A 12431-nucleotide genomic window follows, 5' to 3' on the forward strand; every position below is an offset into this window, starting at 1 on the left:
TCAAGGAGCTTATTGCCTATATTTTCTTCCATGATTTCAGGTCTTACATCCAAGTCTTTAATAATTTTGAGTTGATTTTCCTGTGTAGTGTTAGTAGTTAGTTACTCTATTTCACGTGGCTGTCAGTTTTCTCAATACTGCTGCTGCTGCTGCTAAGTCGCTTCAGTCGTGTCCGACTCTGTGTGACCCCATGGACTACAGCCCACCAGGTTCCTCCGTCCATGGGATTTTCCAGGCAAGAGTACTGAAGTGGGTTGCCATTGCCTTCTCCAATGCATGAAAGTGAAAAGTGAAAGTGAAGTCGCTCAATACTACTTGCATGGAATAATTTTTTTTAATCCCTTCACTTTAAGCCTATGTATGTCCTAAAGTTGAAATGCATCTCTTGTAGGCAGCATATAGTTGGGGCTTTTTCTTTTTATTCCTCTTCTTTTTCAATCTATTAGGCCACTCTGTGTTTTTTGATTGGAGAACTTAGTCCATTTACATTTCCAGCAATTATTGGTAGGCATGGACTCCATATTGCCGTTTTGTTAATTGTTTCTGTCTGTCTTGACCTTCCTTTTTTCCTTTCTTCCTCTGTTCATTTCCTTTGTGATTAGATGGTTTCTATCATGATATGCTTAGATTTGTTTCCTTTTGTATATGTACTATAGGTTTTGTTGTGTGGTTATTATGAAGCTTATATGAAACATCTTATAGTAGTGTATTTAAAGCTGGCAACAACTTAACTTTGAATGTATGCAAGCACTCTATATTTCTACATTCCCCCACCTTTTATATTTTTGATGTCACCATTTACATATTTTTATGTTGTGTATACATTAACAAATTATTGTATTTATAGTTATTTTTAATACTTTGCATTTTAACCTTTATACTAGAATTCTGGATGATTTACCTACCACCACTATATCAGAATAGTCTGGATTTTCCTACATATTTACCTTAACCATTGAGTTTTATATTTTCAAATATTTTCATATTATTAATTAGAGTCCTTTCACTTTAACTTGAAGAATTCCCTTTGACATTTATTATAAAGTGAAAGTTGTTCAGTTGTGTCCGACTCTTTGCAACCCCATGGACTATAGAGTCCGTGGATACTCCAGGCCAGAATACTGGAGTGGGTAGGCTTTGCCTTCTTCAGGAGATTGTCCCAACCCAGGGTTCAAACCCAGGTCTCCCACATTACAGGCAGATTCTTTACCAGCTGAGCCATAAGGGAAGCCCAAGAATACTGGAGTGGGTAGCCTATCTCTTTTCCAGTGAATCTTTCCACCCAGGAATTGAACCAGGGTCTCCTGCATTGCAAGCAGATTCTTTTACCAACTGAGCTATCAGGACAGAAATAAAGCTATCAGGGAAAAGATCTATTGGTGATGAACTCTTTCCAGTTTTATTTGTCTGGGAAACTTTTTATCTCTCATTTAATTCTGAATGACAGTTTTTCTAGGTGGAGTATTCTTGGTTGGAAGCTTTTATCCTAAGCACTTTAAATGTATCTTCTCACTCCCTCTGGACAGCAAAGTTTCTGCTGGAAAATTTCTTCATAGTATTGCAGGGATTGCCTTATGTGTAAAAAGTTGCTTTTGTTTAACTGTTTTTACAGCAAAAGAGACCCAGATGTATAGAACAGTCTTTTGGACTCTGTGGGAGAGGGAGGGGGGATGATTTGGGAGAATGGCATTGAAACATGTATAATATCATATAAGAAATGAATTGCCAGTCCAGGTTCAATGCAGGATACAGGAAGCTTGGGGCTGGTGCACTGGGATGACCCAGAGGGATGGTATGGGGAGGAAGGTGGGAGGGGGGTTCAGGATTGGGAACACGTGTACACCCATGGCATATTCATATTGATGTATGGCAAAACCAATACAATCTTGTAAAGTAATTAGCCTCTAATAAAATAAATAAATTTAAAATTTAAAAAATCACTCTTTGTCTTTAACGTGAAAGTGAAGTCGCTCAGTCATGTCCTACTCTGAGACCCCATGGACTGTAGCCATTCAGGCTCCTCCATCCATGGGATTTTCCAGGCAAGAGTGCTGGAGTGGATTGCCATTTTTGACAACTTAATTGTAATGTGTCTCAGTGTTGGTCTTTTTCAGTTCAGTTCAGTCACTCAGTTGTGTCCGACTGTTTGCGACCCCATGAATCACAGCACGCTGGGGCTCGCTGTCCATCACCAACTCCCGGAGTTTACCCAAACTCACGTCCATCGAGTCGGTGATGCCATCCAGCCATCTCATCCTCTGTCGTCCGCTTCTCCTCCTGCCCCCAATCCCTCCCAGCATCAGGGTCTTTACCAATGAGTCAACTCTTTGCATGAGGTGGCCAAAGTATTGGAGTTTCAGCTTTAGCATCAGTCCTTCCAAAGAACACCCAGGACTGATCTCCTTCAGAATGGACTGGTTGGATCTCCTTGCAGTCCAAGGGACTCTCAAGAGTCTTCTCCAACACCACACTTCAAAAGCATCAATTCTTCGGCACTCAGCTTTCTTCATAGTCCAACTCTCACATCCATACATGACCACAGGAAAAACCATAGCCTTGACTAGACGGACCTTGTTGGCAAAGTAATGTCTCTGCTTTTGAATATGCTATCTAGGTTGGTCATAACCCTCCTTCCAAGGAGTAAGCATCTTTTAATTTCATGGCTGCAATCACCATCCGCCATGATTTTGGAGCCCCAAAAACTAAAGTCTGACACTGTTTCCGCTATTTCCCCATCTATTTCCCATGAAATGATGGGACCAGATGCCATGATTTAGTTTTCTGAAGTTGAGCTTTAAGCCAACTTTTTAACTCTCCTCTTTCACTTTCATCAAGAGGCTTTTTAGTTACTCTTCACTTTCTGCCATAAGGGTGGTGTCATCTGCATATCTGAGGTTATTGATATTTCTCCCAGAAATCTTGATTCCAGCTTGTGTTTCTTCGAGCCCAGCATTTCTCATGATGCATTCTGTATATAAGTTCAATAAGCAGGGTGACAATATATAGCCTTGACGTACTCCTTTTCCTATTTGGAACCAGTCTGGTTTTCCATGTCGAGTTCTAACTGTTGCTTCCTGACCTGCATACAAATTTCTCAAGAGGCAGGTCAGGTGGTCTGGTATTCCCATCTCTTTCAGAATTTTCCATAGTTTATTGTGATCCACACAGTCAAAGGCTTTGGCATAGTCAATAAAGCAGAAATAGATGTTTTTCTGAAACTCTCTGGCTTTTTTGATGATCCAACAGATGTTGGCAATTTGATCTCTGGTTCCTCTGCCTTTTCTAAAACCAGCTTGAACATCTGGAAGTTCACGGTTCACGTATTGCTAAAGCCTGGCTTGGAGAATTCTGAGCATTACTTTACTAGCGTGTGAGATAGGTGCAATTGTGTGGTAGTTTGAGCATTCTTTGGCATTGCCTTTCTTTGGGATTGGAATGAAAACTGACCTTTTCCTGTGGCCACTGCTGAGTTTTCCAAATTTGCTGGCATATTGAGTGCAGCAATTTCACAACATCATCTTTCAGGATTTGAAATAGCTCAACTGGAATTCCATCACCTCCACTAGCTTTGTTCGTAGTGATGCTTTCTAAGGCCCACTTGACTTCACATTCCAGGATGTCTGGCTCTAGGTGAGTGATCACACCATTGTGATTATCTTGGTCATGAAGATCTTTTTTGTACAGTTCTTCTGTGTATTCCTGCCACCTCTTCCTGATATCTTCTGCTTCTGTTGGGTCCATACCATTTCTGTCCTTTACTGAGCCCATCTTTGCATGTAATGTTCCCTTGGTATCTCTGATTTTCTTGAAGGGATCTCTAGTCTTTCCCATTCTGTTGTTTTCCTCTGTTTCTTTGCATTGATTGCTGAGGAAGGCTTTCTTATCTCTCCTTGCTATTCTTTAGAACTCTGCATTCAGATGCTTATATCTTTCCTTTTCTCCTTTGCTTTTCGCTTCTCTTCTTTTCACAGCTATTTGTAAGGCCTCCTCAGACAGCCATTTTGCTTTTTTGCATTTCTTTTCCATGAGAATGGTCTTGATCCCTGTCTCCTGTATAATGTCATGAACCTCCATCCATAGTTCATCAGGCACTCTATCTATCAAATCTAGTCCCTTAAATCTATTTCTCTCTTCCACTGTATAATCATAAGGGATTTGATTTAGGTCATACCTCAATGGCCTAGTGGTTTTCCCTACTTTCTTCAATTTAAGTCTGAATTTGGCAATAATCTCTTTAGATTCACTGTATTTGGTACTCCTTATGCTTCCTGGATCTAGATGTCTGTTTCTTTCTCCAAGGTAGAAGGCAATGGCAACCCGCTCCAGTACTCTTGCCTGGAAAATCCCATGGAAGGTGGAGCCTGGTAGGCTTCAGTCCATGGGGTCTCGAAGAGTCAGACACGACTGAGCGACTTCACTTTCACTTTTCACTTTCACGCATTGGAGAAGGAAATGGCAACCCACTCCAGTGTTCTTGCCTGGAGAATCCCAGGGACAGCAGAGCGTGGTGGGCTGCCATCTATGGCGTCGCACAGAGTCGGACACAACTGAAGTGACTTAGCAGCAGTAGCAGCAGCAGGGCAATTATCAGCCATTGTGCTGTGCTGTGCTGTGCTAAGTTGCTTCAGTCGTGCCTGACTCTTTGTGACCCTATGGACCATAGCCCACCAGCTCCTCTGTCCATGGGATTCTACAGGCAGAAATACAGGTGTGGGTTGCCATGCACTTGTCCTGGGAAGGACCACTGGGAAGCTTTTGGTCCATCATTTCTTCAAGTACTCTTTACGTCTCTTTATCTCACTCCTCTCCTAGGACTCCCATTATTCAGACTGGATAACCACAAGCTTGTTGATTATTTATTTTACTTAATCAAATTCAGTTTTTGGCTTCTCCAGTGAAGTTTTCCTTTCAATTATTATAATGTTTAACTCCAGAATTTTATTTTTAAAATAATTTCTATCTTTTTATTAATAGTCTCTATTTAGTGAGCAATTATTTCATAACTTTCTTTTCATTCTTTAGACACTTTCCCCTTTAAGTTCTTTAAACATCTTTAACATAGCTGGTTTCAAAAGACTTTGTCCAGTAAGCCAAAGATGTGACTTGTTCAGGAAAAATTTGTACTGGCTGCTTCTTTTCTTGGTATGGGTTATATTTTCATGTTTCTTTGAATTTCTTGTAATTTTCATTGAAAAATATGTATTTAAAATAATAAAAGAAGCAACATTGGAAATAAGTTTATTTCCACTCAACAAGGTTTGATTTTGTTGCTGTTTGTTGTTGTTGCCTTGTTTAGTAATTTTCCCTCATAAATTCTATAAAGTACATATTCTTTCTCATGCGCAGTTACTGAATTCTCTACCCAGTTAGTTTAGTGGTCAGCTAGTGATGTAACGTATTTCCTTAGTGCCTAGAATGAATAAGTTTTCTGGGTTTTACTGAGGGGCTCTGTCTGAAGACATGTCTTCAACATTCATACATGAAGTTTAAAACTCTACCTTAGCCTTCACTTCCTGTTTGTGCAGACTGTCAAGGTCAGCCAGAGGTGAAAATGTAGAGACTTTTCAGATCTTCCACGGGCATGCACATAGTCCTGGGCATGCACACACTCCAGTGCATGTCTGTGGCCTTCTAGATTCCTAGGAATAGGTCGGTGCTTCTTAAAGTTCCCTATGGACATTTTACTCCACAGTCTTTCCTTTTAGCTTTTTCATTAGCTTATTGTTTCCCTAAAATGTTATCCCTGCTTCAGGCAGCTATACTGTTAGATTATTGCCACTGTTAATTTTTGACAAATTCCCCCAAGGAAAATGCTGTTTACATTGGATGAGCTCTGAGTTAGTTCAAATTAAGGCAGGTTCTGCCAAGTGAGGTTTTCCAGGGAACTGTCAGAGATCAAATAATGGAAATTCTCTGAGAATGTGACTTGGAAAGAACCCCAATCCCATTCTGACTTTCCCAGTGTCTTCTTGGTTTCTGGTCTTCAGTGTGATTTTGAGGCTTTTGGCTTTTAAGGCAATCACAGAGCTAGGGATAAGACTATGGGATTAGGACAAGTTAAAACATCATGAAGCTCACTTTCCTTACTGAGAGTCAGTCATTTTTCTTGAATAAATACTTCCTGGACTGTTACAAGCTGTTGGTTAACTTTCAGTGTTCTGAAAAAGTTGATTTGAAAAAAAATTAGTGTTCTTATTGCTTTTGTAGGAGAGAGGATTTTCAAGGGTTCTTCCTCTGCCATTCATTATGATGTCACTTGAAACCTCCTTTTTTAAATTAAATGTTTTTTCTTTTATGTTGCTAAATATTTTTTAAAAAATTCTTGGCAGTGGATATGTAGAAACTTTGTTTTCAACTGTAGATAACTATGTTTTCCTATAAATAAAATGAATGATTCACATTCATCAAAATATATCCCATATATATTGAAATGGCTATCATCTGTGAAATATATTTTAAAATAAAATATGAAATGATGCAACGAAAATAGTCAGCAAGGTCCCAGTCATGTGGGATGCAGGCATGTGGTTAGGTATAGGGCAAGATTCAGATGCCCAGATCATGCCATGACTTTGCCCTCCACTCTCATTAAGATCTTGAAAGATCTTACCCTCTGGACTTTTAGATTCCTTATCTGTAAAATGGACTAACAGTAGTACTAACTTAATAAGATAGTTGTAAAATGTTAGTGAGATCATGTTTGTAAAGCCCAAAGCAAAATATCTGGTAGAAATAGCTTAAATATAGTTTAAGTTGTTATTATTTAAAATTCTATAAATTTATGATAAAATACAGTACTGGCACTGAAGCGATCTTTGACTGGGTATGCTAGATGCTGTAGCAGCCTTTCTGTTTCCTGTCTTCTTTTTGTACAGTCCTATACATAACAGCTGGATTAATATTTTTATAGTGCGTGCATCATTCTGCTGCCTAAAAATCTAAGTCTCCTGCCATTACCCTAAATACCCTAAATACCAGTCTCCTGCCATCTGCAGTGAGACCTAACTCAAGGCTTTTTTCACCCATTGACCAGATTCATCCAGCCAAACTGAGCTATCTATCAATGCTATTCATTTACCCCAATAGATTGCCTTATCTACCTACCTAACTACCTACCTACCTACCTGCCTTTCTATCTATTTCATATCTTATTACTATAAACCAGACATGAATTCCATGCATCTGTGAACCACCTCTATGCTTCCCTGTTTCTTTATTTTTTTTTATTCTTCCTAATCTCCGAATTATTTTCTATTCTTTCTACTTGAAATCTCATGCTCCCTAATATTTTTAAATTCTGTTTCTTGCATGCTTCCTTTAAATAGCTTCCCCTAAAACAAATCTTCTCCCTGTTTGACATGTCAGTACCTTTTTATATTTATTTTCTTTTCTAATACATTTCTTTATATGCTCAACTCATTCCTATTCACTGAACCATAACCTTCTTGAGGTATTCTGTGTTCTCCTCATCTTTGTATATCCTAAAGTGAGTTGTCCAGTGGTTGTACACAAATGATGCCTAAAAAATCATATTTTCAGAATGGAAACAAATTCTTAGAAGACAAATGTTCACCCTTTGAAATTCTTCCCCTTAAGTGGAGATAGTGGGATGATTTTCATTGCTCTTGATATCAACACAATCATTATAAAAATGTTTTCAACTACTTAAATATATTGCCATCTTGTTTATTCTTTTGTACTTTGTAGGTTCCTCTCTGGTTACCATTGAAAGTGCTGCTGAATTGAGTTTCCTGTCATATCGAGTTGAGCCACTTCAAAGCAAAACCAATTTTTGGATAGGATTGTACAGAAATGTTGAAGGTAATTTTTGCACCATGATTTTTGAATCATAAATATTTCAAAATGTTGAAATATTTCAAAGTGTTTCAAATTTGTTTCAAAACAAGTTTTCAGTTCTAGAAAATCTTGCTTTAATTAATGATTAATTTGTGAAACATTTGAAAATTCAAACTCATAGTTTCATTTGAGATAAGAACTGAATATTTAAGTGACTCACACATTAGGCTATCTTAAAAGTTGCTAAAAGGAATATCCACTGTTGCTAAGTTAAAGACAAATATTTTTAAAAATTTTATTAAAATTTTTTCTATCTTTTGCTATTAAAAAAAATTAGGGGGAGATAACTTTACATATATATACTAATTAGGAATAAATTTTCAACTGAAATTACATAAGAAACATAATTCTAAGTTTCCTTTCCTCTATTAACTAATTATTATTATCTTGCCTATTAAAACTCTTAAGTGTAAATAGCTATTGATTGTGGTGTAAAATAACATGCTTAGAAATTTCACATGAATAAGTTGAATTTATTTTAAGGGGGATTATTTTTAACTTGTAATTTTTTTGGCTTCCTCTGATAATCAGGAATGTGGGTGTGGATAAACAACAACCCACTCTCCTTTGTCAACTGGAAAACAGGTGATCCCTCTGGTGAAAGAAATGATTGTGTCACTTTATATGCATCTTCTGGATTATGGAGTAATATTCACTGTTCTTCCTACAAAGGATACATTTGTAAAAGACCAAAAAGTAAGTAAGAATTTGTCCTATGGTACATATGTTTCTAGGCTCCCTTTTCTTGCAAATATGAAGATGTTAGGTGTGGAATTACAATGTGATTACAGGTTCCTTATAAACTGTCCCTCTTTATAAGCAAGAAATCTAGTCTGCCATGATGATTAGTTCTGTCTGTCGCTTTGAGTGAGCACAAAACTTCCTGCTTAATTGAAGTAATAATTTTGGTATATGAATACACATGTGTGAAATATCCATGCACATGGATTTGTGAAGTTGGGAGAAGTTTGGAGATCTAGCCTTATGGTGTATGAGAAAAAGAGATAAAATATGTACCTTGACCAAACAAGAAGTGGACAGTGGGGAGGAATGAGAATTTATTAAGAAATAAATCATGTAAGACCAATTAAGTTTCCTCCTGAGATTGAATGGCAGGCCATGTCAGGACAGGGATTGGGGGAGTTAATAGTATTATGTGCCCATGATATGATATTACCTGGACATTCACAATAGTTTTATGCCATTCTACTTCACATAGTATCTTTGCCATGAGATAAAATTAATTAGATAATAGATTTAAATAAATGAACTAAATAAAGTAATACTCCATCCCCAGTGGTTTTATTATTTTGTTGTTGTTCAGTTGCTAGGTTGCGTTTGAGTCCTTGTGACCCCATGGACTGTAGCATGCCAGGCTCCTCTGTCCTCCACTGTCTCCCAGAATTTGCTGAAATTCATTTCCACTGAGTCGGTGATGCTAGTTCTTCATTTGTTGAGAACTCTGTTCTAAGATACTGTACCCTTTAGTGCAGTGTTGGATTCCTTGTTTTATTTTTCATTCAAATGCCTTGTAATATCTTATGCTTCAGTGAGCCATTTTCAAAACCACTAGCCTAGAATACATTATTTTATGGGTAGATTGGATAGATTTTTGTGGTATAAGTGGCTCAAATGCAACTGGGTGTTTTTTTTTTCCTGTTTTCAGATCTTCCAGTCTATTTAAACTCACCATGCAGCTGTAGGTTGCATTTATAGGAAGATAGATAGCTAAAATCTGTATATATACATACAGATTTTTATCTATCTGCCCATCTATCTGTTTATTGTCTATATATATCATGAAAGTAAAAGTGAAGTCACTCAGTTGTGTCTGACTCTTTGCGACCCCATGGACTGTAGCCTACCAGGCTTCTCTGTCCATGGGATTTTCCAGGCAAGAGTACTGGAGTGGATTGCCGTTTCCTTCTCCAGGGATCTTCCCAACTCAGGGATCGAAACCAGGTCTCCCGCATTGTAGATAGACGCTTTACCGTCTGAGCCACCAGGGAAAGAACCTGATATATGATATATATCATATATCACCATAAATCAAACATGAATAATTTTATGTATTTGTAAACCAAATAATGCTCACTATCTGCATGCAATTATCATGGGTCTTTATAACTATTTAATTATTTTGTTATTTTACAAACAGTTGTTGATGCTGAACCTACGCATACATTAATTACAACAAAAGGTAAGATCATCATGAACTTTTAAGTTCCATATTAGCAATACATTGATACAGTGTGTTTGCTTTAAAAACCATAATTTTCCCTTCCTACACCCATTACACTCTCTAGCCTTTGTCGTTAGGGCACCGATCACTCTTGAATGATATTCTAGAAAAGCCGGTCTTGGAGTCAGTTTGGTGTTTTTATCCCAGGTCCTGTTGTTGTTGTTGAGTCACTCAGTTGTGTCTGACTCTTTATGACTACATGGACTGTAGTCTGCCAGGCTCCTCTGTCCATGGGATTCTCCAGGCAAGAACTCTAGATCTTACTGAGGACATTAACTGCTTTGTTACACTAATTGCCCTATGAGAACCCAGGGAAGAAATTTCTCTTAGGAATCCCTATGATTTCTTTGTTTTCTTTTTTTTTAAGCAATATTTAAAATTTTAGCTTTATGGACAGTTTGAATGAATGAGGAACTGACCTCCTTCACTTATGTTGTTTGCTGCCAAAAAAAAGTAAAAGTGAGATGTGTGGCTTGCCTCCATCTCTCTTAACTTCCTACGTGCTGTTAACTAATACTCATGTGTTCAAATTTCCACTATTCGTTTTCTTTTTTCCCTAATTTTCCCCCTTGGTTGTTATTATTGTCACTGCTTTTACTATTCCATTTATCTTCATATGATGTATGTGTAAGCAGCCTTCAATTATTTTTAAAAGGTATAAATATTTTAAAATATCATACTAGCTTACTGCTGCATAGATACATGAGATACTCTTGCAACTGAATAGTCATCTGAACATTTGAATTTATCATCCACGAAATTCTATATTCATGTCCTAAATTTCTGTTTGGGAAATGTCACTGGACAGGAAATTCATGCATTTTAGTTTTTCTAAGACAGTTGTACTGTTCTCCATGGCACTTTACTCTCTGCCTCCCTCCGCTTACCTTTTTTTAAAATATATTTACTTATTTATAGCTGATCCAAGGAAGATGGAACCTTCTAAACCGTCTTCCAGTGCAACAGGAGTAGTGGTCATCGTGGTGCTCCTGATTATAATGGGTGCTGGCTTCGCTGTGTACTTCTTTTATAAGAAAAGACGTGTGCATTTGCCTCGAGAGGACGCTTTTGAGAACACTCTGTATTTTAACAGTGGATCAAGTCCAGGAACTAATGATACAAAAGATCTCATGGGAAACATTGAACAGAATGAACATGCGGCCATCTAGTATCATGGTATGATTTAGGTATATTTGAATTTCATAAAATTATAACTAAAATGGTAAGGTCTTTTGTTTTGTTCAATGTGATTATTTCCTTTCAAATTATAATAGTACTGTATTACGCTGGTCTGTCTTTTTTCCTTTGCCGAGTGGAAGAAATAAGTGCTCCTTTTTAAGCCTGGCAAGATATTTTCACAAAAGAGGGATAATGACATTGACTACAATGTTTAAGAAGATCTTAGATGAATATACAGCATTAGTGTATAGCTCATGTCAACTGCATTCAAATACAAGAACCCCAGAAGCAACCAGCTAAGTGTCCTGAAATCATTTAAGGAGATTCCAAAGACTTGTTACCCATGAGATAGTTATTTGATAATTAGAAGACCATTTTAAAAGTCAAGTACATATAACCTCAGGTGACACAAAAATTTAGTCACCTTTTTCCTTATACCCATCTTGATTTTTTTAATTCCAGTTATTCAGAATTGTATTTGTACATGTGCAGAAAGAAAAAGGCAGCTGAGAATTTTGTCTGCCCCAAGCAAGATTTTCCAGGCTGAACATTACAAATGTGTTCTTTGTCCTGTTTTATGTATATCAGGAATGCAAAGATTTGAAATAAAAATGTAAATTTGCATAACTGTATGTAGTTAGATAATGTGAAATAAACATCAAAGACAAGGTGTATTTTTAATAGATTTGTATTTTGGTGATCTTAGTAAGTGTAAATTTTCTTTTAACTGAGATTTATTTATCCATTTACTTTACATTTTACTTGGAAAATTAATGATATTATCAGTAGAGGAATTTTTAAAATTAAGCTCTTAATGTATTTGGAAAACATAGATTGCTAAAACACTGTGCATAAAATGAATTTTTTGCTATAATGACTTGGCCTATTTCTCTGGATCTTTCCCCTGTAACACTGACTGATCTCAGAACACAACAGTTGAAGGCATTGTTCCCTAATTGGGAATTAGGTTTCTAAGGATCTTTTCCTCACTTTAACAATTCCTTTTTGCTCAAAAACTTTTCCTCAGATGAAGCTTTGTGTACACTGTAAAATATATCAGAGGTGTCGCATCTACCCCGATATCATATTTCCAACTCATCCTTGCCTTTCCCAAGGGGTTACTCACAAGCAGAAGTTCCTTACCTGAAGTCCC

General features: G+C 37.1%; 1 protein-coding gene across 1 annotated transcript in view; it reads left to right on the forward strand.

Annotated features, from left to right (window-relative positions):
* The window catches only part of MRC1 (mannose receptor C-type 1), a 113136-nt gene extending 101177 nt beyond the window's left edge, over positions 1-11959 (forward strand). The window contains exons 27-30 of the mRNA XM_003586772.6: positions 7708-7821; positions 8389-8553; positions 10016-10057; positions 11018-11959. Coding sequence (XP_003586820.2) covers positions 7708-7821; positions 8389-8553; positions 10016-10057; positions 11018-11268 — 572 coding nt within the window. The 3' untranslated portion in view covers positions 11269-11959. The remainder of the gene's footprint in view (positions 1-7707; positions 7822-8388; positions 8554-10015; positions 10058-11017) is intronic.
* The last annotated feature ends 472 nt before the right edge of the window (positions 11960-12431 follow it).

The sequence above is a fragment of the Bos taurus genome, chromosome 13, assembly GCF_002263795.3.
Source record: "Bos taurus isolate L1 Dominette 01449 registration number 42190680 breed Hereford chromosome 13, ARS-UCD2.0, whole genome shotgun sequence".
In the NCBI taxonomy this organism is placed as follows: Eukaryota; Metazoa; Chordata; class Mammalia; order Artiodactyla; family Bovidae; genus Bos; species Bos taurus.